Source organism: Cricetulus griseus (genome assembly GCF_003668045.3).
Source record: "Cricetulus griseus strain 17A/GY chromosome 1 unlocalized genomic scaffold, alternate assembly CriGri-PICRH-1.0 chr1_1, whole genome shotgun sequence".
NCBI classification, from domain to species: domain Eukaryota; kingdom Metazoa; phylum Chordata; class Mammalia; order Rodentia; family Cricetidae; genus Cricetulus; species Cricetulus griseus.
In genome coordinates this window covers 160,105,125-160,132,975 of record NW_023276807.1, presented here as the reverse complement: position 1 = coordinate 160,132,975, position 27,851 = coordinate 160,105,125, and the positions used below count along the sequence as shown (strand labels likewise).

General features: G+C 37.1%; 1 protein-coding gene across 2 annotated transcripts in view; it reads left to right on the top strand.

The window, feature by feature from the left end:
• Nucleotides 1–27,851, top strand: part of Antxr2 (ANTXR cell adhesion molecule 2) — a 171,207-nt gene that overhangs the window by 118,237 nt on the left and 25,119 nt on the right. The window contains exon 17 of one of the 2 annotated variants that reach the window (XM_027387668.2): nucleotides 3,976–7,216. The exons of the other annotated variant lie outside the window; for it this stretch is intronic. Within the exon in view, the coding sequence (XP_027243469.1) occupies nucleotides 3,976–4,014 (39 nt within the window). The 3' untranslated portion in view covers nucleotides 4,015–7,216. Of the gene's footprint in view, nucleotides 1–3,975; nucleotides 7,217–27,851 lie in introns of those variants that run through there. 2 annotated transcript variants of the gene reach the window in all.

Sequence of the window (27,851 nt, the reverse complement as noted above, 5' to 3'; positions counted from 1 at the left end):
AAATTCTGTAACATAATTAAAATTTCATGGGAACTCCACATTAAAGGGAAAGTTGGGAATGTTAGTAGATTTCCAGATTTACTTTTGAGGCAGAGAATCATACACCCTAGACTGGCCTAGAACTCATGTATCTGAGGTTGACCTTGAACTCCTAATTATCCTGCTTCTACCTCCAATTTTTGGGATTGCAGCTTGTATCGCCAGCCTAGCTATCTTCCCAGATTGTGATGATTCATACCAAGTAAACTATTGCCTAGAACTCAGTAAAATCAGTTGACATCCAGCCTTGAGTCGCAGAGGATTCATTTTGTAGAATGTTACATGGAGAACAGTATGGCTTCAGCGTTTCACATGTCCAAACTTCAAGTTTATGTTATCCGTTTCTGTGTAATTCAGGTTCAATTCAAGTAAATCCTCATTTGTCATCTACATAGTATTATCTGTATTGTACACCATTAAAGGCTTCCAGAATAAAAGAGGGAAAGTAGATGAAATAGGGCCTTTTGCATAAGGGAGAGGGCAAAGAGATGCTTTGTTGGAGGACTGTGAAGGTTAAGGTGAATAGGGATATTCCTTATGATTGGGAAAAGTAAGAAGTAAGAAATTTACATTAATTTATATTTACATGACCCTGCACTACTTCTAAAGAAGTGGTGAGAAAAAACAAAGCTTCAGAAGAAAAAAATAGGGTAATGATTACTGGCCAAAATCAGGTTCCGTTACATCAGAAGATGGACTGTAATGATCACTCACTACTTTAAATCACCCTGCCCAGGCTGAGCTCCCTACACCCAAGGCAGAAAGAGAAAAAGACTAAGTTAAGTTGTGGTGTTTGTGTAGCAAGATGGAAGCAAGTGAGCTTAGCCTAAGCTTTTGCCACCTCCAAGTGAACTGATCCTTTAATATCAATATTGTAAACATAATTATCTAAAACCTAGTCTTCTCCCTATATATCCAATGGTTATACAGACTCTTTATATTATGAAAAATTATAGGGATAATATTAGAATGTTGGAGATCTATGAAGACATAAGAGCTATAAAAATAAAATTAAGGTATATGAATAGTTCATTCACCTTTTAACATAAGGTCAGATTAAATTTCTGTATTAGTAGTCATTAAACTAAAGTTTTAGTACAGACAAAATCTTATATAGCCTGGACTTAAATAATCTTTAAGATAACACACAGCAGAGCTCCTTAGGTGAGACTGGGTTTGAGTTCTTCACTTGTGCCACTCCAACCCTGGTAGCTTTGGAGGCACCAGAAGAATCCATTGTAGTTCATAAACTACAGAGTGAAAACATCATTGATTTAGAGAAATAGATGGCTAATATTTCACACAGGGTCTTCTCCTCAAAAAGAGTTTTGTAGTTGTCTATAAAGAAAGGATTTTCAAACTATTTTGCTATGTACCAAAACCATGGGTATTTTGTGTTATTAATTGAACAGAGAAACATGTGCCCTAGCTAGCAATGTGGCTAAAAAGTTTGATGTATGAAAATTGCCGATTCTCCTTTACCTGTTAAATGTGATGAACCACCGGATACATAAGCAGTATACTACACTTGGTGTCACCATGTACTTACACACATATGAACAAACATATTTAAAAATGTAGCCAACTATAACTGTTGTAATTTAAGAAAAGCAGCTGGAGAGAGAAAGACACTATTTTCCTTTATCTTTTAAAGATGCCTATTTTCTTGGCCACATGGTATTGAGTTAGGTGAATTATAATTTGTTTTCTGAATTATTGAGCAGAAATATAAATTGACATTATAGTTTCACTATTACAAAATCCCATGGTGAATATTTGAAGTCCCATCGTTAGATTAGAGTCAAAGAATAGAAGTGTTTTCAAACTGTTTTTTATTGTTGCTTGCCATATAGATTGTGCAAATTTATACTTCCACTTAAATTATATCTGAATTGTTTCCTTGCTACAGAAACTCAGTAATTATGTAATATGTCCAATATAAGGTTGCATAAAACAGTATGCTTTAAAAGGAAGGCAGTTTTACTTCTCAAAAGTTATAGCTTTTATTAGATAAATAATGATGACCTGCAAAGATGCATAAAATGATGCCAGTTATCAACATAAAAACTCCTTTCTTACATGCTAGAAAACATTTAGTTTAGGTTGCCTGTGAGTGATATTGTTTCAGAATTAATTTGCCTAATTGATTTGTTTATTGAGAAAGATCAACAACTTAATAATTGAATTATCACAATGAGTTTATAAGGCAATGTGACTTAAAATACTTAGTTATAGCCTAAAGTGAGTACTAAGTTCATGTTTGTTCTGCCTAGGTTTAGTTTCTTTAAATAGTTAACAAATTAATACTGCTAATAATTTCACGTAGAAAATGAATAAATTGAATCATATTTCTACCGAATTCAAGGAGATATACATCTTCAAAGCAAGAAAAAGAAATGTACTCATAATTCATCTTGAAAGTAATGAAGTGTTATGACATTGATTTAATTTTTATTGACAAATGTTATCACTCAGACATGGCTCAGTCATTTGTAGAGCATAAAATTCAAGCTAGTTGTATTGATGCCTAAATATGCAATATAGGTGATGCTCAATGTATCAGAACAGTATATGTGGATTTCATAAATGGGTAGAGCATGAACATAAATCTAGAAAAATAATTAGAGGAAATACCGAGTTAAAAATTCAGAAAACTGAGTAAATTATATATTCAAATTAACAAATATAATTTATGATTTATGATATCTATTATCATCTAAAACTCACACCCGACTTCTCATGTTAGGTACAAACTCATAAAATTGGTATTTGTAGAAATATTGTTGCTTCTAAAATTGTTTAGAAGACAACAACCTTGATGGACCATTGCCTTTTAGTAGAAGTTGATAGAAACCCGAGCTCTTTCCAGTCTTTATGTTTTCTGTTTTCAAAATATCTGAAATTTCTAAATTTGTTGAGCAGTTATGTTTGAAATGAAAATTAACAAAAAATAAGCTTTTATGTTCTAAGTTCTCTTCTTGCACAATATATTTTAAGTTGTTTTTAATGTCCCCATGCTTCAAATATTCCAGAGCACCCACGTTTAGGGGAGCTCCAACATGATGAGCTTTTGAGAATAGATGTAATAGCAAATGGAAAAGTCTTAATCATATGATAACTCTGGCCTCAACTGGAAGACAGCAGGCTAGCTTTCGGCCCGCATAGGACTCTGGTAGCTCAATAGCATCACACCAATGAAAGAAAGGAGAGTCTGTGTCAATAGTTGGAAATTTTATTTCCAGCTAATTCTTGGATTGTGACTAGTCTATGAATCAATATGACCACACAACGTTCATATTTAGAAGTTGGGCTGGAAAATGCTCTTTGAAAATGAATAAATCAAATAAAATAGTCTCAACTTGGGAGAAAACAGTGTCTATAGTGGTGTGAAAAATGGCTCGGGGCAACATTGGACAGGATCAAAAACAAGGCTGTGAGCTACAAAAGCCATTCATAAATACAGCAAAAGAAAGGCATCTATATCCAGTCTCTTGTTTACTTATCCTCAGTTTTTGTGACTTTTTAAATACACTCTTCATGTAAACATTTTAGAATCAACAAATAACAAAGAAAGTCCTACCATTTTATTTCATCATAAAGACATATATGGCAATGTCTTTGACAGTTTGATTTTTACGAAGGTGGTGCCACACTTCAGACAGCACTAAGAACGTTTTAGTTCCATGATGATTTTTTTTTTCCTATGTGGATTTTACCTTGTCATCAAATAAGTGAACTTTCTGTAGAAGAAAAAAAAAAGTAAAATAAAACCTGAGCCATATGGTATTGAGCCATAGAAAATGTGACTTTGTGACTCGTGTGGACATTGTTCTGAGCTTGGGCATCGTTAGCTGTGTCACGTTAAAGAAGATAGCTTTAAAGCTTCTTTTAAACAACTGCTTCAGTATTTCACTGTGGATCTCCTTCTTTCCTCAGGGCCGATGCATAAACTTCTCCAGAGTTCCCCATCAATAAAAGGAGAGCACAAACAGTGAGAAGAGAAGACGGCACATCTTCGTGATGCCGATTTCCAACAGAATGGACAGTCCAGTGCATCTCAGAAGTTCTTGGAACAGCAAGCACCCCAGTCCCTCTGTGTCAGGAAATGTTTTCTCTGCCTTCTGCTTTCTGTGCACCAAACATTTTCATACACTTCCTCTGCCATCTACATGAGAGGCGATGAAACTCGGCCATAACTCGTGATTCATGACACTGAAGATACAGCGGAATGCTAATTTGCATGCTACGGTTTATGCAGAGCTCATTTGAATGTGTAAGAGGACAAAGCAGACAGTGATGATGCAAAGATGAGACCAAAGCAAAGACTGAAAACCTACCAGCCTTGCGGCTCTGTAATGGTGAATGGTGCTTTTGACATGGATGTAGAGTGTGTGTGCTTTTGTTTGGCAAGATCTTCAGTTACATGCAGATCATGAAATTTCCTTCCAGGCTAAACAAATAAGGGAGTCAACTGCCTTGAAGCTATGTCAGATAGCTAAAGCCTTCGAAGTCCTCTATTACTTTGTGCCTTACGGGAGATTTCTGACTAGAAAATCTTGTCACTGTTACACTGAAAGTGCACACGCATGACAAAATGTAGACGAGATGCCTCAAGGTACTGGATGCAAGCAGGATTTTGCCCTTTAGTTTTCCAAGACACCTTTCTTTCATTATGCACTCGGGACAAGAGAATTAATAGAGCGTTAATTCAACAGGAAGACCGCCTCCAACCAAAGACCTGGCGTGCAGCATAAGGACTCATGATTTGAGACCTTGTCCCCAGACTGGTAGATTTCCTTTTCTCAGTGTTTACGATTTAGCAGTACGTAAAGCGTTAATATCTGTAAACACACCTAGGTGTTTGTTTGGCTTTTAATTTAAGGAAGCAGTAGCCACCAAGCTTCCGCTCAGGGTTTTTTTTTTTTTTTTTTTCCTTCGTTCAAGTCTCCAAGGGCTCTTCAGCGTCACAAGCCAGCAACTCTCTTTGCATGAAAATTTCAAAGTTTAATTAATATAATTAAAGGCAACAGCAAGCAGCAGCCTGTGAAGACTTTGCTCATCTTTTTTATGCCTTTTGACATTGAATGACCTACCACTGTATGCATGTTACTTGGGTATTGAGAAGCACCGCGCCTTGGTTGTGATTCAGCCATAGAAAAAGACTTCCTTTCTTCAGTTTATAAATTAAAATCAGGAGGGGCGCCATCGGGAAGCATCGACAATATACGTACTATAAATTTTTAGAAATATCACCATCGTGTCACATCAACGATGCCAAATTATGTTAGCGTGAGCAGAAACACGGTGGGGGAGGAAGGCGGCAGCAGCTGAAGGAAATAGCTCAGATGATCTAGTCACTTTCGATACTGTACTTCAGATGCGAAATGGATATTCGACTGGAAACCTGACAAAGCGCGCCTGCTTTGATGGGAACTGGTATAGACAATGACCAGTGGCCGGGTCAGTGGGATGTCTCTCTGTGAGCACAAAGGCTTATCAAATGACACTAAAAATAAGTTCAACAACCATCACTTTGGAAGGGAGAAGGCGAACATTTTATGTTTGGCGGGCATGTGAGTGCACAAGACGGAAAAAGCGATTTGGAGCATCCCGGTATAATTACCCACATTGTGCTCTTTATGGAAATTTCAAAGGGCTGCAGTGATACTTTTGGTCAGTGTCCAGGTTTGTGGCATTGCTCCAAGAAGCCTTACGCACACACACAAATATACAAATGCACACACATATTCTCTAGCTTGAATGTTTTTTGCTCAAGCTTATTTATATCACTGACTGGCTGGATCCAAAGTCACACTTTCACATATTAAAGAATAAATTTTTTTACCCAAGTCTTTGTTATCAGTTTCTTTAAACTCACATAGAATTTATACTCTCTTCGGTTGAATACATAACTCCTTGGTTAGTAACAAGAGAGAATTCTATTCAATTGCAAAATGTCCAGTGTTTCACAGTTTATTCACAGTTGATGTTATGGGTACAATCTATGTGTGCACGGGCAATGTGGAAGGCTGATAAGTACACCCAACTCTCTCTGTGAGTAAGTCCTTGTAGGTATTTGTCCTGTGTCTGTGTCTAGAGCAGACTTGTGGCTCCTTTCTCCAATAGGCAACTTCCTTACTGATGCAGGCATGCCTTGTCCATCAGCAATATTTTAAGAGCATCAGAAATACTACAGAAGCTCTGGATATGTTTCTTTGGTAACCACTTTAAATTTTTACAGAACCATGTAACATATTTGCACCATGAGAAATGTAAATAAACCTCTGCCTTTAAATGGCAAAATAGCTTTCTTGAGATTTGTTGCACTGGCTGGAGATGTGTAGTAAAAATACAACAAAGAGGTGTAAATGAAGAGGGTGAGTCACGAGTCTATACATAGACTGAAAAAAGTATCATTCGTAAGGTTCAAAGACAGATGGAATTTCATTGCCCTTAAAGTTATGAACCATAGTAATGTTATGCTTTAATCGTGAATCTTAACCAGAAAGGAGAAGAATTTGTTTCTAAAATTAATCTTCTTGGCAAAGGACATTGAAACTCTACATGACACTTTTCATCCATAGCAATAGCTCCCATGTGATTTATCTGGACATGATGTCAGTTGAGATCTCCTTCTTTGTACAAACAAATGAGTCTTGTCCATCATCCATTTGTGTTGCATAAGGTTGCAAAAGCAATTAAGTGGGAAATGACTCCTAACTTATGTGTCTCCTCTGCCTAGAAAGAAAGTTTTGAAGGCATCTATATATATTTCATAACAATGTCTGTTCTTTATGGATTTGATCCATAAATATTTATCTATCTGAAAACTTTGATACTTGGAATGTTTTCCATAAAGCATTTGGTGCTCCAAGAAGAAACATTTGGTGCTAAGAGTTGCAGCGCTGATGCCTTCCCCCAAGTTAATTCTATTTTAAAAAATTATATTTCCTTCCCAATGAGATGCAGAGTAAAACTCGAGAGTCTCCATTGACTAAGGAGCAGCATCTGTCATCTATGGTTAATTACTATTTTGTTAAGAGTGTGTAAGGTTTAAAACCTTATATTTCAATTTGTTGGAAAGATTTGCTTGTATTTCCAATGAACTTTGTTCTAATTATTTAAGTAACTGACAAATCATTCATTTTTTAAAAATAAATTCTTGCTGGATATGTAATATCTCTATAGACTGAACTTCATTGGGTAATACTCTCCCTTATTTACTGTTCAGAGATAGACTTATTTCTTTATTTAAGGTTGAAGCACTGTCTGTATTATGGCAAGCAAGTTAATGGAGACATTTCTGATTGATTGGCTCACCAGATGTTGGGTTTTCTGAAGACAAAATATAGTAAGGTTATAAATACAAGATTAGAAAACCTTGTAATTTCTTCCTTTGCATGTTCTGATTAACTTTTATTAGATTTTCATTCCAATTACATTAGTAAAGTGGTGGGTATATGCACTTATAGAAGATATATACATAACACACACACACACACACACACACACACACTGCTTAGAATTATTAATGCATCTTTTGTACAGTTAAGTACTAGGCTGGTGAAGTTAGAGAAGGTTTTCTGTAGTCAGTGTAGCTATAGTCAAGTCTCATTAGATTAATGTTATATCTAGTCAATTTCTATGGCATATTCTGAGAACACTTTAATTTTAGTATATTTCTATATTTACTAGAATTTTATTCCATCCATTGGGTAAAAGAAGGAATAAACTTATTGAAAACCCATAATGTAGCAGGCCTCACACTACTTTCTAAAATATATTTTTGTACTTCTGCCAGAAGAAAATTCTAATATGAAAGTACACAGGATACCATATACATTTATATATAAATCTTCCTGTTTGGATTGCTTTACTCATTAGTCAGCTAAGAAGTAGGTAAGGGATGTCCTGTGTGCAACCTAGCCTGACCAGCTGGCTGATTGGCTTGAGAAGCCAAATGTTCATCCATAGCCTGGAGATAAACTGAAATATGAAAAGCTCTTCCCAGTTCTGATGATTTAAATGGTGACATCAGAGACTTTAGTATTTACCTCAAAATTGTAATGATTGCCTTCTCCCTTGTAAAGTTTGGCAGTATAAGCTCTACAAACTGCCAATTTAGTTACAGAAAAGACACTGAACTCTAACATATAATTTGATAATTAAGTCACTATAGAGTAATTTCTTAGTTATTTATTTTTTGCAGTAGAGTTTGTCAGAGAAACTGGTACTATAGTGTCTTACAAAATTAGAAGGTGAGCAAGATGTTGGTAAATGTATTATTACAGTTCATTCTGATCTTACAGTCTCTCCAGGTATCTCAAAGTGCATATAAAAAGGAAAAAAATAAAACAAACCCTAAAATAAACAAAAAAACCCAACCTGTTCTGAAGTAGTTACGAGATAGTTTATACATTATTGAAATTTGAAATTTGAATGTTCCCCTAGTCAACACTGAACAAAAAAATGCCCACTTAATTAACTAATTAACAATAACAATGCTTGTATAGCCCATAGCACATAGACAGCAGGAACTATTTTGTTGAGTAATTTGACACAGTTTAGGAGCTGTAGTATATTTGGGCAGTTAACCTTGCAAAAACTCACCTGGTCTTAATGTAGAAGCCTATTGTAAGAATTCCATTATCTGCCTCCCACCAAAAGAAGTAAAAGAAACAAAGAAAAAATCCTAAACTTTTTCTCCTAATCCTAATCATGGTAAAGTTATTTGTATCTCCAATGTTATCTTTATAAAATTGCAAGTGTTAGTCATAATACAAAGTAAATTTTAGACACAATTAAAATGTCTATATAAGTATACTCAATTTAACTTGAAATATTAGAAAAGAAATCACAGAGTTATGCCAGTAGGCCATTAAAATTAAATGCATTGCTTTCATAAAGGAAAAAAACAAGGTGATGGCAAACAATTTAGATACAAAGGGGCTAAGCATTTTCAAAGCCATGGATAAGGGAACTCATTGCATCATGTGTTAAATAAGAAAGAAGTCTAAATCTTTTGACATGCTCATGGACTCCACCATCTGATTTGTAACAGTAATTGGGTAAAGAAAAACTCAAAATGTGAAACAAAACTGACCAGTTCTAGCAGATGATATCTATAAATGGAATTTTGACTTGATGAAATTCTGATGTGAAATGAGACAGTTACCATGATTACACAATTTCTTTTCCAGTTCTTTTACTTTTTGAAACATCTTTCAAGTCTAAAGTTTTCTGCTAATTAAACAGAGCAATGACAGACCTTCATTTTCTTTAAATACTTTGTTTGTGTGAGGCTGTCACACAGAAATAATGATTATATTTTAAACAATATGTTCAAGTGTAAAAATCTTCAACAAATTCTTACTGTTTTATGGGAGAAATTTTGAGGCATTTTGTAGCGAACATCTTGAGATTCCTCTAAGGAGAAGAATAGTCCTGAAAATTGGAAAGATTTGTAAATAACTTTAAAAAGCTACCAGGGAGTACATCATGACCTACAGTGTACTTTTTGGGATATTCAGTGGTATACAGCACAACACTAATAAGAAAGTTGTTGCAGCATCATGGTTGCCTAGCAACTAGGTGTTGCCATTGTCCAGCAACTACTAACCAGATGCATTTTGAATACTATACCAGTATTCAAAAATTTTCAAATTATTTGAAGTATTCAAAAGTTCTTATTAAAGGGAGAAAAGCTGATTCATTTAGCTTTCTGGATACACATAGTGTATTTCTCAAGTTCCTAAACTAGGCCTCATAAACAGGCCTACAGTCAGTTTTCTTTAAAAATATTTCCCATAACTTCAAAAGTCAGTTTGATAAAATTCACCTCAAGGTTATAACCACATATGTTCATAATTTCTGGCTTTGAGAACCTTTAATATCAGCTAAATTGAGCAGAGATAGTTTATTTCACTTTCCTGTGGCTAATGCAAGAACACGTTTAGAGTCTCAATACAACACAAATTTATTCCCTCCCTATTCTGAAATCGGTTTCAATGGGCTAATATTGGATTAAGGTCTCTTTATTTCCAAGCACAGCCGGGTGAAACACAGGCCAGAGCTAGGTTAAGAACCCAGCCAGCGCAGCCAGAACAAAGAGAGCGAGCCGTCCCCACGTGCAGTCCTTTAAGAAGCCCCCTTTACGTCATCTCGGCTTTCCTTCACCCCGCCCTTATGGGCGAGTCCCCAGGTCCACCTGGTACCTGCCCCAGGACTATTGGGCGGGGCTAGGGTGACTCCCTACAATTCCCCTTTTAGTCTAAGAGAGGATTAAAACTTAATAGTGTAAAATATCCAAAACTAACAATCATAAGGGTGGAATACAAGAATATACAATAATCCGCTATGATACATCCTATGTCTATTCTAGCTAAGACTTAAAGTCATGTGAAAAAAGTGTCTAACTTGAACACCTTCTTCCAATCCCAACTCTAAACAATAAGAAGGTTATTTCAAATAGATTAGTTTTTTTCTAGAAGCTTTAAAAAGACAATTCATTTCTTTTCCCTTTTCAGCTTCTGTTGCTCCCTGATATCTTTAGCTTCATCTGCCTCCAATGTGCCTCATATCAACGTCCTACAGTCATCAGCAGTTGTCTCTGATCTGTTGCCATATGAGGATCATGATGACTCTCCAGCGCCCACTCATATAATTTAGCATGAACATGTCTGTAGGCTCCCCCTTCTCCAGACAGAGTAGCAATCATGGGTTCTGGGGAGAAAGACACGAATGTTGGGAAAGGCACTATTTAGACCCCTGCAAACTTGTAAGAATCTTCTTTTTAGTAAATGTTTCCATTGAATCCACCATCATAAGAAATATACAAGTCAAGCTCATCTTTCAATGTTAAGGCCTCCCCTGTGTAAATTTATTATCATAATATGCTGCAACTGGAGTGGGGAGAGGACCTCATTCCCCCTCCTTCTCCCTCCTTGCTGATTTAAATGGCATAGCTAAGAGATAAATTTCCGGACGATGTTTGCCAGATGAAAATCTCCCTGAAGACACGGAAGCCTGTAGTCAGGGTTTTGTTTTCTCTGAATCATTTGTGCAGAAGACCATAAGTTAACTAAGCTATTCCTTGAAAACTGTCATTCAGAAAAACATTCAGGAAGGTATTTAAATATCACCAGAGACTATGGACAAAAATACAGTGATATTCTAATACTAATGTCAATAATAGACACATGGGCTTAAACAGAACTTCCTCCCACCTGCTAGCCATTTTTAATCCATAATTAAAAGTGTTTTCTTAAGGAAAGAATGTTTTTAAATCAAAGTAAACCTCACACCTATATCAATTATCATTCAAGCTGCAATTATAAAGATATCCATTGGAGTGATAAAGTCAAAATGATGAAAACAAAGGGATTAAACTCTCCAGATGGGTTTTCTCTAAGTAAAAACATTATATGTCATGAACTTTGAGATGTTTAAAAGAAATTAGTTTTTTTTCCTAGAAGCTTTAAAAAGACAATTCATTTCTTTGATACAAAAAGAATATCATTTTGATACATTCAGTAGAAGTCATTTTTGTATATTTCCAGTTTTGTATACATACATACCCCTTCCTCCAAGTACATTTTTATATTTCAAAATATTGTGAACTATTCATGATGTGAACTTTTACATGCTTTGGGATTCCCAAGACTGCCTGTATCTACAGAGTATCAGAGTTTTCAAATGTCCTTTTGCATATATTATTCATTTTTTGTTCAAAAGGTATATTCTAGATGCATACTATGTGAAGTATGCTAAATTTGCCAAGCCCTGTGGAAATGTTAATTTGTATTTTGAGAACATGGTTAGGAGGTGGAAGGATCTTCTTATGATACCCAGTAAAAATGGTTATTATAGCATGAATACTGAGTGATCCATTTAAAAAATAATGCCAATCATGTAAAGGGAGATTTAATACTCTGTGAGACCTGTTTTATGAGGCCAGGCCTAGCTAAACTCTGCACCAATCAGAGCATTCCATTTTGCTGCTACATAATTTTCATTGCACATTGAAGTCTTACTGATGAATCATGAGGCCTAAACCATTCCATTTGTTGCAAAATATTACTTTCCCTTAACTTACAGGAAAGTTAAGCCACATAAATTTAATATTCTCCAAGGGAAACAAAACAAATGCTATAAAGATTCAGCTCAGAGGCTGGCTTGACTCTTGGAAGAAAGTAAGGCTTCTGGAGCACACTGTGGTTAGGACATTTGAAGACTGTTGGTCTGACATGATTCAGAAGCAGTTAGCATTGAACAGAAAAGCTGAGAGAACCAGAGCACTGAAGAGATAATTAATCCAGAATGTTAGTTTTGATTTCCGATGAATGTGTGGTGAAGTAGCCCCTCACAATGGAAAACTGAAGAAAGATGGTCATATTTCATTTTTACCTCATTCTAGTCTGTCATCCACACTTGCCTCTCTGACCCACATAAAGTAGAGAAAGAACCTTGATACCTCAGAGAAGCCAGGGAATGGTACCTTTTGGTCTCCCCAGAACTCAGTATTTCAAGATGCCTACAGAATGGCAGGAACACTCATGGGGGTAGAGTCCTGGGAGAACAGGAGGTTAACTGGGCTTAATATCCAGAGACAAAAAGGACTAGCTTAATGTTTAAAGGACAAGAGGTCAATGAGTTTCATTTTATCATTAAGAGGAAGGAGACCAAAATTTCCCAAGACAGAATGCAGCCAGTTCTGCACTGCTGCAAAACACAGGATGAAGAGCAACCTTGGGAGCAAAGCCAGAAGGGAAAGGAAGTGTCTTGAGTTAAAGATCTTGTCTGCTTCACTAATACTGGCAGATGCCTATCTGTGCCAGTCTCAGAAGAAGACAATGGGATACTGCAGACAAGCTGATGTCTAGGGTCTGATTGTCAGATGAGGGCAGGCATAGAACAAACAAAAACTGTATCAAGAGCTTTTCAAAGAGGAAATACAGTTCAATGAGCTCACGCTAGAGGAAGGGCCTGATGGAATCTGTGCCACCAGAGAAAGTAGTATAGTGTTTACTGAAAGTGGGGGAAGCGGCAAGTGGTCTTTTCTCCTCCCAGAACCTCTCTGAGATAGAGCCCACTTAAATAAATTATATATTATCTCCCACTGTCCTCTTGAGCTAGGAATTAGCAGAGATTATCAAAACACAGTAAAATTGTATTCATTAGTTAGTATGTGATACACTCACAGTTAGGGAAAAATGTTGTTAGAGACTAAAGGAGATATTGGATAGTGATAAAATACCAATCTTTCCAAAAGATACAATGCTTTAATCATGTGCACACTCACATCAAAGTAAAAACAAACAAACAATAAAAACAAGCAACAAAAGTCCTTGAACCTCCAAACACACAAAGCACATACTGACAGAGCTATAAGAAAAATAGGAATAAATTCCCTATAATGATAGTGGCTCAAATGTGATGCCCTTGTCAGTTGCTAAAACTGTGAGAGAATTATAAAGGACATGAAAAAATCAAACAAAAGGATGTGAGCCCCCAGTCCTGTCCCACCACCCAACACCCAGAGACACCAGGAGGCAGACCCAATCATCCAGTGTCTGCTGCCATTCCTGTCTTGGACTGGCACCCACTGAAAGAGAGAGCCATCTAACATCTGCTGCCATTTGAGTCTTGGACCTACCTGCACCCACCTGCAAAGAGCCTTGGACCCATACCCACCAGAAGAGGGGGAGACACCACCTGCACCCACTGGAAGAAGCAATGGGAAGGTGACAGTATAAAAGCACATTGAACAACAGAAGGACTAATATGACACCACCAGAGTCTAGAAATTCTGCACCAGCAAGACCTTAACATCTCAACAAAGAAGAAGCAGAAGAGAACAACCTTAAAAAAACAACTTTATAAAGATGATAGAGACCCTCAAAGAGGAAATAAGAAAATCCCTTAAAGAAATGGAAGAAAAAACAAAACAATGGAAGAAATGGAGGAAAAGACAAACCAAAAATTGCAAGAAATCAATAAATCTCTTAAAGAAAGCAAGGAAAGCCAAGAAAAAAACAATCAAACAGGTGAAGGAAACAATTCAAAAAGTTCAAGACCTGAAAACTGAAATAGAAACAATAAAGAAAACATAAACTGAGGGAATGCTAGAAATAGAAAATCTGGGTAAACGATCAGGAACTAGAGATGCAAGCATAACCAACAGAATAAAAGAGAGGGAAGAGAGAATCTCAGGTGCTGAAGATAAACTAGAGGAAATAGATTCATCGACCAAAGAAAATCTTAAGTCCAATAAATCCTTTACACAAAATATCCAGGAAACATGGGACACTGTGAAAAGGCCAAACCTAAGAATAATAGGTATAGAAGGCAAAGTAGCACAGCTCAAAGGTGCAGAAAATATATTCAACAAAATCATAGAAGAAAACTTTCCCGACCTAAAGAAGGACATGCCTATGAAAGTACAAGAAGCTTACAGAACACCAAATAGACTGGACCAAAAATAAAAGTCCCCTTGCCACATAATAATCAAAACATCAAACATATAGAATAAAGAAAGAATTTTAAGGGCAGAAAAGAAAAAAGGCCAAGTAACATATATAGGCAGACCTATCAAAATTACACCTGACTTCTCAATGGAAACTCTGAAAGCCAGAAGACCCTGGCTAGATGTTCTACAAACCCTAAGAGACCATAGACGTCAGTCGAGACTACTATACCCAGAAAACCTTTCAATTACATAGATGGAAAAAACAAGATATTCCATGACAAAGCCAGTTTTAAACAATACTTATCCACAAATCCAGCCATAAAGAAAGTACTGGAAGGAAAACTCCAACTCAATGAAGTTAACTATACCCACAAAAACATAGGCAACAGATGATCCCACATTACCAAAAGCCAAAAAAGAAATGGGGGGGGGATACACACAAAGTACCACCACAAAAAACAAATAAAAAAGAATCAACAATCAATGGTCATTAATATCCCTCAATACAAACAACAGGATGTAACTGACATAGAACAGCAACTACCAGACAACCAAACGTGGTTTTGCAATGGGCAGATCACTACCATTAAATACTGAATGAGAAATTTAAGAGTACTGAAATCACACTAAGTAGGTTCCTTTATCAAATTTTTATCTTTTACTGAAAATTCATTTTAAAATATACCTCACAATAGTTTTATGTAGTTTGGTAGCTTTGTGTATGTGTGACATGTGCATGTACGCATGTGCCTACAAGTGCCTGCTCTGTGAGTTAAATTCTGCAAACAATTATAAATGTATAAATTTGCACAACCACTAGTGCAATACAAAGCAGAGGATTTCAGAAAGACTCCCTTGACATATGCCCTATATTCACATCATGCCCTTCTCATCCACACCTGACATGCATGCTTAGCCCACTGCCATAGTCATCTCTTTCTGGGAATGTAAGATAGAGGGAACCACACAGTAGGCTTTGGCTACTTTCTGTGATGCATGTTGCAACATGTGTCAACAATTCCTTTATTTTTATTACCAAGTCACATTGCACTGTACTGATGTAGCAGAAATAATTCATCTGGGTTACCTGCGTACAGGCATTTGGGTGATTTTCAGTAATTCAGTAAGAGTGTCTATGAATATTTGTATAGAGGTCTTTGGACATTTATGCATCTTTCTTGCTAAACTATATAGGGGCTATTAATGACAAGTGTGTGTTTAACTTTGTAAGGGATACACCACATATATTCCTTTAAAAGCACTGTAGAATTTTACATTTCTGTATTGACTCTTTCTGAATTTTAGCACTTCAGTGATTCTAGTTTGTCCAATAAGTTGAAAAAATTATCATGACAGGCAAGTTAGTAAAATGCATAGAAAGGAAGAACAGGAATAGTTAATGATTTCCTAAAATAGGTCTAGTACCTTAAAACTTCTCAAACATCATCTTCAAGTTCTGTCAACCAGATTCAAAGCTCTAGGGGAGAATCTGTTTCCCTGAAGTTGTTGCACTGCAGTTGCTATTCTCTTGTTGGTTGTCACCTGGGACCATCTTTAGTTACCAGGGCTATCACATCTCTGGGTCATAACTCTTCTGCCTCCAAACAGCAATGACAAGTCAGAACCTGTTTTACTTTTCTTGTCTTTATCCAACTCTTGCCCCACAAGCTTAAGAGTGTGATGGATGCATGTGTAAAAAATGGGCATGTACTCGACCCCAGATGCTGTCTGGGAGGCCAGTACAGGACTGATCCAGACCCCTGAACATGGATGTCAATGAGGAGGCTCTGCACTCCTGGGGACCCCTGGTAGTGGATTAGTATTTTTCCCTGGTATAAGAAGGGACTTTGACAGCCCATCCCACTTGAAGGAATGCACTCTTGCCCTGGACACATGGGGAAGGGCCGAGGCCCAGGCCAGGATGACGTGGTGGACTTTGGGGAGCCCTGGTTGAGGGCTCTACCCTGCCTGGGGAGTAGAGGGTGGACGGGTGGGGGGTAGGTCGGGGGTGGGGGAGGAGGGATGAGGGTGAGGGGAGGGAGAGGGAGAAGGGATTGACATGTGAAATAAGCTTGTTCCAAATTTGAACTAATAAAATAAAATAATAAAATTGGCATGTAAAAGAGTATTAATCTTAAAGAAGGTATCCTTGCCATTTGTAATAATATAAATGCAGAGAGCATTATGCCAAGTGAAATAAGCTAGTTATGCAAGGACAAGGTCTCTAGAAGAGCCATGCTCATGGAGGTCTTGGAAAATGGAATGGTAGATGCCATGGGCTGATGAGAGGGGATGAATCAGTGTGGGTCCGTTTTTAATGTATAAAAACCTCTTGTTATATGGTGTAAAAAAGTTCAGAGATCTTCTGGATAACACAGTATCCACCATCATCAATATGTTATTGTGTACCTTATAATATGTGAAATGGACTACCAGGCCTTTCCTTGCCAATATAAGGAGTAGACAATGGGATATTACAGACAAATTGGTCTCTTCAATCTGATTGGCAAATGAGGGCACCCAGGTCACAAAACTACGTAAAGGAAGCAGTGATGTGTGAGTTATTCATATCCGTGTTCTGGATTCAATTAACTATTTATATTCCTCATTTCCTCTTTATGACAAAACCAAACAAAATATGCAAAAGAACACAAGAATATTCATGGAGTGGTTGATATGTGTAACAGCTTCCTTCTCGTGGTGTTACTAGAGGAAAATAGCATTTCAAAATTCACCAAAATTAATATGTCAAATGTGTTTTTCAATCTTAATTGCACTGCAATAAAGTAAAATGTAAAAACATACCATTTTATGTAGAATAAAAGAAGGTTCAATAATGATTCTTCTTACACACAAGAACAGCTAATACAAAAGCCAGGAACAGAAAAAAATCAGAAAGGCACAGGACAAAGAAGACTGTTTCAGCTCCAAAGTGTTTTCAGAGAAATCTCCTTCGATTTCAGACTATAAGTTAATTTTGAAGAAGACAAAGGAGAAGAATAGGACCTTGCATGTGGTATTTCTTTTCTAAATAGTCATTCAGGAAAGTACAGGGAACATGCTATGCTTGTTTGATGGAGTGATATGCAATGGTTGTCTCAGCTGCTGTTGGAAACTTGTATTTGAGTATTCCCATTACTTCAACATTAATAAAATTGAATGGAATGAATCAACTTTGCCAAACTCTTCAGAAATCCAAGAGGGTAAGAACTGAAGAATGTTCTTTGGATGTAATAATTTTAAAGAGAACTTGTCAGACAACTGCAGTGAAATATGGTGTTGAGAAGGGAGATGCCCATGGCCAAAGGATGGGATGGGAGTTTGGCTGGAAATGTCAGAAATGAAAATTTGGAAGATTAAACAAGTTGTTGCTCCCTTTAAAAATGGATGAAAATGTATCTAAAGGTTGAGGCTGGGTAGGACAACTAGTACAGAGGGAAAACATATCAATGTAAAATCCCAACATGGCAAGAAAAGCCTAAGAAGGCAGATGGCAACATTGTCAAGGAAAGGACTCAGGGCTCCCTTTGTTCAGGTGAGTAGAGAATAAACAAAGTTTGAAATGTCTTCAGTAGGATACACACAGCAGGGACATCAGGAGCTCTCTCTGAAAGAAATTCATCTTCTGGGGATGGAGAAATGGCTTCATAGATAAGAACACTGACTGCTTTTTCAGGAGACCAGGTTCTATTCCCAGCACCCTCATGACACCTCACAACCATTGGTAACTCCAGTTCCAGGAATCTGATGCCCTCTTTTGGCCACTGTTGACATTAGGAACACACATGGTGCACAAAAGCACATGCAGGCAAAACACCCATACACATATAGTTAAAAAAAAAAAAATCATCGTTTGAGATGCAGACTGATGAGAATGTATAGCAAGCCTTGAAGTGATCACAGGCTTCAGGAAGGAGCAGATAAACCTGCCACTAACAACCTGCCACTGATAAATCTGAACCATGCCAGTGGCTGGGGAAGCTTCATGATTTACAAAGGCTGGCATCTCCAGATGCATAGAATTAGACTTACCTGGGGTAGACATGTTTACTGGGGGTGGGTGGGTGGGTGGGGGTCAATATCTGTGAAAGGGTGGAAATTAGTTGATGACTTCTTGTGAGGCACTGAAATACCATGAGATCATCCATGCTGCTGAAACTGTATATATCAGCCTGGGTAAAATCCCTAGAAGGGAATATGGAGGAAAGAAAACTGCTGAGAAAAATCTGTATTATAATTCATGGAGAATTGTAAAAATTAAACAAATATAGCTTATCTTCATGGGAATAGCACATATCACCTTGGTGAGCATATGTATATGTAGGAAACCCAAGATAGACACATGTCAACACTATGATATGTATAGGTGGGAAACCCAGGACAGACACATGTCAACACTATGATCTTAGCTAATAAGAGAAGAGTAAAGATGCAGAATAAATATATCAATTTCTTTCTATTTGTTCTTGAGCAGTGACTCTCAACCTCCCCTAACATTGTGAGCCTTTAATACAGTTCTTCACATTGTGGTGACCCACATCCCCAACCATAAAATTATTTTCATTGCTACTTCATAACTGTAATTTTGCTACTGTTACGATTCATTATGCAAATATTTGTGTTTTCTAATGGTCTTAAGTGACCCCTGTGAAAGGGTCATTTAACCCCCCAAAAGGTTAAAGACCCACAGGTTGAAAACCGCTGCTCTATATGTAGGTACTATTTTCTTGTTATATGTTTCTTTTTTTTCTCCTAAGGCCTCATGAATATTTTGTGTTTAGACATAGTGCCTATTTATATGAAGACAGTAATAAGACCTTACAATCTGATAATGTTAATTTAATTTCAATGTTTTGAGAACCAAGGTCTATGAATCAATAGTAAAGTGAAAAAATCAGGTCAGGAGTTAGTCATAGGCTATTTGGGTGACAACACACACTCTCTCATACAAACTCACACTCACACACACATAATACACACACACACACACACACACACACACACACACACACACACACACACCACACTCTCACACATACACCACACACACATACAGCAATATCTCCCCCACACTCACACATACACTCACACACACAGCCCACTCACACATACCACACATATTCAGACACACCCCATCACATGCACAGAAATATACACCCCACACTCACACACATAGAAATATCCAACACACTGTCACAATGCACTTACACACACTTACACCCCACTCACAATACTACACATACTAAGACACACCACACACAGAAATATCATCCCACAATCACACACATAGTCACTCACACACACTCACAATACTATCCACACATATTCATGCACACACAACTCACTCACAAACACACCCTCACACACACATTTCCACACACCACAGATATACAAACAACACACACTCTAACACATACCCTCCCACAGAAATATCCCACACACCCTCATTAACACACACACACACACACACACACACACACACACACACACACGAAAGAGAGAGAGAGAGAGAGAGAGAGAGAGAGAGAGAGAGAGAGAGAGAGAACCCCCCTCCACACACACACAAATACACAGAGGTATCCTGTCACTCAGGGTGACATAAGCATCAATGACCTCCTTACAGACAAGGCCAAGAGCATTTGTCTTTCTCTTTATCTGGAAAATCCTTCAAAGGCAAGATTGTGTCCCTTTATGCTCTGCCAGCAATCTTTGGCACATGGTGAGCTCTCAATAAATAATAATTAATTCTGTCTCTTACTAAATATTCATCGCTGTAGTCAATGAATAATAATTAAAGATAATTAAATTATGGAAAAGAATACAAAACTTAGCAAAAACAGTTATAAATGAGATTATCTGTTTGTACCTGATTACATGCAATGTAGTAGAAAACACACTGGGAGCTTGAGGTCTGCTTATTTGGCATAATTTTATTGTGCCTTTGATTTTAGTTCAGATTGTCATTAGGTCTCAGCTGTATTCATGTGTATTTGTATAAACCTACACTGCACAATATATATATATATATTATATGTTAGTACTTATTTGTGTATGTAAATATATATATAACATATATATTATATATGTTAGTACTTATTTGAGTATGTTAAATTCTTATCACCACTGAGTTTTCTCACCTTTACCTATATTTTATTAACCTTAGGCATATCTGTGTGAAATTTTATTCACTGCAGTGCGTGTGTGTGTGTGTGTGTGTGTGTGTGTGTGTGTGTGTGTGTGTGTGTGTATGAGTGTGTGGGGGGGGCACGCACAATTTGAGTGAACAGTAGTACTTTATTATTCCCTGTATCTTCCTGCACCAGACCTTCAACTATCATCATTTTCTTGTGTATTTCATAGAAAGATTACAGCACAGTGGTCCAGAGCACAAGTGCCACTACATTACTGGACCTGGAAACCCTAATAATTCCTCCAAATAGCACTTTGCACAATCTGCTTTATTCTAGCTCAGTTTGCCCATTTGTAAAATGGTGGTAAACAGATGAGGGCACTCTTTTTCTCACCTCATAAGGATATTGGGTGGTCACTTGGATATTTTTTCTACATCCAGCAAGTAGGTGTCTATGAGACACAGAGTAAATACTACCCTCGTTACCTGACATAATTACTGTTAGGTCACTATCAGTTAATTAATTTCACAGCTACTTCTAATGAGGCATTAGTAGCTTGATACATTATTTTCTTACTTTAACAAGAATCTTTGATACTTTAGTCTGAAGAAGAATTAATAGTGCAGATTCCATCCATGCCTGTATCCCAGTGTGGGGTATGGGTCACAATACAATTTTGACAAGGTTCTCCATCTCTCTCTCTCTCTCTCTCTCTCTCTCTCTCTCTCTCTCTCTCTCTCATGAAAACTTATATCGACACTTATATCGACTTTATTCTTTTATTTTTCTGTGTGCAATAATTTTAACGTACAGAGCTTGTAACCAACAGGCTGCCAGTTCCTTCTAGACAGTTTGTAGGTTCTCAATTACCTGCTGGGGCCAACAGGAATGCTTCTTGTCTCACTTTGTTTCTGAGGACACTTTATTCATGCGCTCAATGGTCATCCAATCAGAAGGAATTATGTTCTTCCTTTTCTCAAGCTTGAACCCAGAACAGCTCTCCATGTCCCCCTTCCTCACTGCCCAGCAAAGCACATTTATCCTGGCACAGAAATCTTCAGGGCATTAAACTGTAGTTATGATAGCTTTTTCACTTTTTGGGGGGCTACCACCCAGCTCCCAAATGAATCACACATTCTTATGAATTTCTGACCTTATCTTGGCTCATTTCTATCCAGCTTTTCTTAAATTATCCCGGCTACCTTTTTCCTCTGGGCTTTCATCTTTCTTACTTATGTATATCTTACTTTCCTTCTTACTCTGTGGCTGGCTGGGTGGCTAGGTGGCTGGCCCCTGATGTTCCCCTTTTCTTGTTGTCTTGTTGCTCCCTCTTTCTTATTTCTCCGATTTATTCTCTCTGCCTGCCAGCACAACCTATCCTTGCTCCTATGGGGCATTCAACTCTTTATTAGGACCACCAGGTGTTTTAGACAGGCACAGTAACACAGCTTCACAGAGTTAAACAAAAGCAACATAAACAAAAGTCACACACCTGAAAATAATATTCTACCACATTAAACTTCCTTTCAAAATCACCCACCAGGCCTCTGCCACAGTAGCCTACTGTAAGTCTTGTCTATCTCTGGGGGGGGGGGCGGGTTCCTAGACACAATAGCCAATCTATAATGGAAGGTCTCTTTTAGAAGTTCTAGGAGTTCACATTTATCTTGGCAGTTTCTCCCCACAAACTACCCAATCAAAGGATTTTGGAGCAAGTTTAATTCCACCCATCCTGGGTTCCTTCAACACCCTAGCACTAAGCTATTAATTTTTAAAAATACATTTGTTTGAGAATTTCATACATGAATATTGTATTTACACCATTCCCTCCTCTTCCTCTTCCCTCCAAATCCTCATGTGTCATCCCACAACCCATTTATTTTTTCTCAAATTCAATGCCCACGGGCAAGAGAGATGGCTCAGTGATTAAAAGCACTTGTTCTCATAGGAGACCCAGATTTGATTCCCAGCACCCACATCTGAACTCACAACCATCTGTACGTCTAGTTCCAGGGGATCTGACAGCCTCTTCTGACCCACTTAGGTATCAGAAATTTACATAGTGGACAGACATACATGCAAGCAAAATACTTAATACACATATAAAATAAATAAATCTAACTTAAATAATCCATGGGCTCTTTTTTAAAAAAATATTTAATCTATATATGTATGCATACATATAAATATTTAAATACAACTTTTCAAGTCCTTTAATATTGGTCAAATGTAATGTTTTCAGGCTAGCCACTTGGTATTGGATAACCAACTAGGGGCTCATCCTCTGGGAAAACGAACATTCCCAATTTCAAGTCATTAATTGCTATAGCTCTTCAAATAGGTATGAGACCTTGTAAGGTTTCTCACACCCATGTTGACATGTCAACTGGCACTACTATTGTTCAGGCCTTGCTTTAGCAGCCATATTGTTGAGATTTTGTGGGTGCAACTTCCCTTTAACAGGGATCTCTAGGCTGACATTCAAATTATGACGTTTTTTATTCCTGTCACTCATGTTACAGATGACAAGTAAAAAATTCGCTGTCATTTTTTTCTAAATACCTAGATAACATGATTGCCATTTTACCTTACTTTTAGGTTGTACAGACATAATAATAATAGAAATTAAAGCAGTTTCCTAAGCCCATTTGGTAAGCAGAGCATCACATTTAAATTCACATGAACCGCTATAAATCGATCTGTATTGACAGAACTACAGTCTTCTGCAAAATTTTTACTTTGCCTTTCAGTTAAAAGTCTTATCTTAGACTCTTTTTTATTTCCTTCACTGTTTTCTATAACTGCAACCGAAACAATTTTTTTTTCATGTCAGTCAAGGCCTGGATGCTCATCTGATGAACACTGATGAATGCCTGACCTTTTGGAGATGGCTGCATCGAGTAACTGAAAGGAGTGAATACCATGTGAAATACAGGCAATGATTTTATTGATAACAATTGTGATAAAGCCTGAAGGCATTTAAAAGAACAATAATATAAGAAGTAGATGCAATAGAAAGAACGAGTCCTGTAGATGACAATGGGCTGATGATAAGCACTCATTGCTATGCTTATGAGTTATTTTGTTATTTTAGCCTAATGGCCTGGAAGGTCCTTTGAATTGTCTAGATGATTTATGTTACATGGGGATAATAGTGGGCATAGTTGTTTCCATTTAACTTTACAATAAACTTCAAAGTCAAAAAACCTTTTTGGATTCTGTTAGTCTGTTCAGTGATGTGCCCTTTGGAAGGTGGGGTTTTCCTATGCATATTATACAAGAATTCTCTTTCTCCAAAGGTTAAAAACAAACAAACAAACAAACAAACAAATAAATAAATAAATAAATAAATAACTTAAAGGAAATTGATGAGACCTCTAGTGCAATGACAGTCAATTCTGGCTTTAAAACTCACCTTTGTATCCATTGCCTGAGCTATCACTAAAGATTAAAGACGGTATTCAAAGACAGCTATTCCTCATACTTCGCCTGCTCATTAAATAGCATGATAGTTTTTTATTCAATTATACATCTGCCAATAAAAAGAGTGAGCAGAGACAACATCAAGGCCATTTTTTCATTTCAATTATTGTTCCCTAGTGAATTACAAGGTTGTGGGTTTCCTATAACGATTTATATTGACCCAGTCTTCATAAATCTGGTACAGTGGAGTGAGTTGCTCAGCTATGATGTTGTAGTCATGTCTTTCTACTAACAACATCAATCACTTGCCCAAGAGGACAGAGCAGGTCAAGAGAGCTCCATCTGGGGTTCCCATAAAAAATGTCTTAAGTGAGGGCTGAGTTTCGCTTGCCTCTTGGAGGAGTCCTCCATATAGGGCTTAAAGCTCTGACTTTTGTGAGCTCAAATCAGCCAACATTAAAGTAGATGCAAAACATGCATAGGATGATTTATGCTTTTAGAAAATATATCTATAAGACATAATTTCTAAAACTTTAGACATCATTAGAATGATGTTGGATACACTAGACATGAAAAATAATAGTTCTTTATTTACTCAAGAGTTTAAAGTGTTATTTGAACTAAAATAATTTAGATTTATTTTGTCCCAAGGATGGACTGCTTCTAACTCATTTTGAAGTGAGTAATTTTCTCCTTAACTGGACCCCCCACCAAATTTGTCTCTGAAATGTTCCAAAGCAAAGACACTAAATAGGCAGGTTATGCAGGTGACCACCAACAATTTATTTGGAAAAAATGAGGCTATAACTAATATAAAGGAAATCATGGTATTTGATACCATATTTAATTAGAGAACAAACAAAACAAAACACAGGCAAGCAATAATGATAAGAAATAAGGAGCTGGAGAGATGGCTCAGCAGTTAAGAACACTGATTGCTCTTCCAGAGAACCCGTGTTCAATTCCCAGCACCCACATAGCAGTTCACAACTGTCTGTAACTCCAGTTCCATGGGATCTGGCATCCTCACACAGACATACATGGAGGCAAAACCCTACTGTATGTAAAAAATAAATAAATCTTTTAAAAAGAAACAAATGAAGTTATTGGTTTAGCAATGGTCTAATTACACCATTTCTTCTTATTATTTCAATACACAAAGAATAGATAAATATTTTTTGAAGGATTTCTAAAAGTAAATATATGTCTATTCCCAATTTGATATTTAAAGTACCTACTTACTATAGTTACAATGACTCTTATGAGCTTGACATTGGTTTATATGCACAGTAATTTATAATGGAGTGGCTGATTCATTTAGACAATAAGGCATTCTTAGCGGCTCACTGTTCTTTATGACACTACTGGCTAGTTTGTAGAGCATTTCTTATTAATTTTTTTTCCAAAAAACTTTATTTCCATCTTCTATGAAGAACAGTGTGTTCCACTTTAATTCTCAGCTAAGAGAAAACATGGAAACATTTTGTTGGGAAGAGATAAAGGCTCAAGTTCTTAGAATGTGATTTTATTCTTGATAACATTGAGCATGTTGCACATTAGGATGTACTCACATCTTTCTTTTAGTCATCTGTGAAACTTTTAGAAAAACCAACTGAAAAAAGACCTTTTATCAGACTGCTTCCTTTCATACTGATGGCAGTTTTAATCACTGTTGGTATTATTAACATGTCAGTGACACCAAGCCTATAAACTGGAAGGTCAATTAAGATGACTTGTTGAACTAAAGAAAAAGATAATGATTTTTCTCTGTTCCCTTGTGAAAAGCTCTGAGGTTTAATCTCATTCCTTCTATCAACTGGCAGCTTGTGATATTATGCATTCTCTTAGGTGTATCTGTATAATAAAGACCTTTTGAATATTACAATGGTTATAGAAACAGATTGTGTAAAAAATGATTCTCTGATTATTAAGTCATCTTGGAACCATCTGCCCTTAGACTACATTTTGCTTACATTAAAATTTAAATGAGTCTTGCATAATAAATCATTTAAAGGAATGCTGGATGACATAATTCAAGTCAACAAAACCATACTGATGCTATCAATATTTTGTATTAATATAAAGCAATATGTTAGTTAAATCACTGCAGCGATATTTAGTATTTGTTATAAAATAATGTTCCCAAACCCCCAAAGCAAAAAGAAATATGAAGAAAAGGTAACTGGTGATTTTAGGGACATTGATGTTGCATTATTCCATAGTCTGGGGACTCAGAATATAAGAAAGAAAATGTGTACTATGAGTCTTACACTGATATTTACCTTTGTCTGGCTTCCAGCTTAGACAGTAAAGCTCTGCTCCTCCACAACTTCCATGCTATGACTCACAGAGCCCTCTGAAGTCACAAGTCAGACAAATCCTTCCCTTATTTATTTTGGGTGTTTGTCACATTGACTAGAAAAGTAAGTGTACACCCTCTAAAGGGCACCCAATCATCCATGCACATCCATGATACCCAACAATCCATGTATGTCCATGGTACCCAACCATCCATGCATGCTCGTGGCAACCAACAATCCATGCATGCTTGTGACACCCATCCATTCACAAAATGGACAGAAAACTGGCTTAGTACTTAAGATACATATTCTCAAAATACTTTATTAGGTTTATTGTCTAATAATACTCAGCTTTATTGTATAATAGATGTTGCCTTGAGTGCCATCGGCATGAATGTATGGTTCAGCACCACAAGGGTGCATGGTGGTTGGATGTCATGAGCATAAATGGATGCTTGGGTGCCATGAGTATGAATGGATGGTTGGAAGTTATGGAGGAGCAGAACTTTGCCATCTAAGGTGGAATCAGGACAAAGGGAAATATCAGTGTATGACTCACTTTATCCCTTTGCTCTCTTATTTTCTGAGACTCAGGACTATGGAATAATGCAACCCTTCCTTCTTTTGAGTTGATCCTTTCTGGGAAACCCTACAGGAACACCACACATCTTCCTCAGTATTGCAGATGATTCCAAGTCTAGTTGGGTTAACAATGAAGGTAGAGACCACATTCAAGGGACAGATTTAAAACTCTTCAGCACCTGGGTGGTATTTTAAGAGAATCCACCAATAATAAGAACAGGGTTCAAGTTGGTAAACCTGCTCAATGGGAAATCACTTGTTGCCAACCCTGAAGGCCAATGTGAGTCATCAGTACTCTTGTCTCTTCAACCATCTGTGGAAGTTTGAGCTCAGCCAGCAGGGCGGACACTGTCCAGCTTTGGAGCTCATTCCTGTTGTTTTGTGGTTGCAGTTTAAGAATGAACCCTAGGCCACAGAGCTGGCCTCATATGCTCTGCTTGGTTATGTGAGGAGGGTGTTTCACCCATAGTCTCTCTGGGAAGGGTGGGGATATAATTATTTTATGATTTTGCTTGCTAATGTTAACCACATGCAGAAGGTCAGTGGTTACATTTCGGCTTTAAGTTTAGATCAAATAAATTGATAAAGTGTGAGTCTTTTTAGAGAGACCCAAAACCAAGATGCATACAGACTAAGAACCATTTTCTGGATGTACATTTATGTCTGTCTTTAAAAACATGATCTCTCTCATCTACAACCTCCCACAATGCTCTGCCTGCCAATTTTATGCACCAAGATCTCAGTTACTAGCATAATACTTCTGTTAAGCCACTGTAGTTTTACAACCAACAATGCAGTGTGTACTGTTATTATTTCTTTATTAAAATGAAGGCACAGAGATACAGAGAAGGTCATGGCTTGTCTAATGCTGAACACTGCAAGAAATGTTTGTGGAGTCTTGATCTGGGA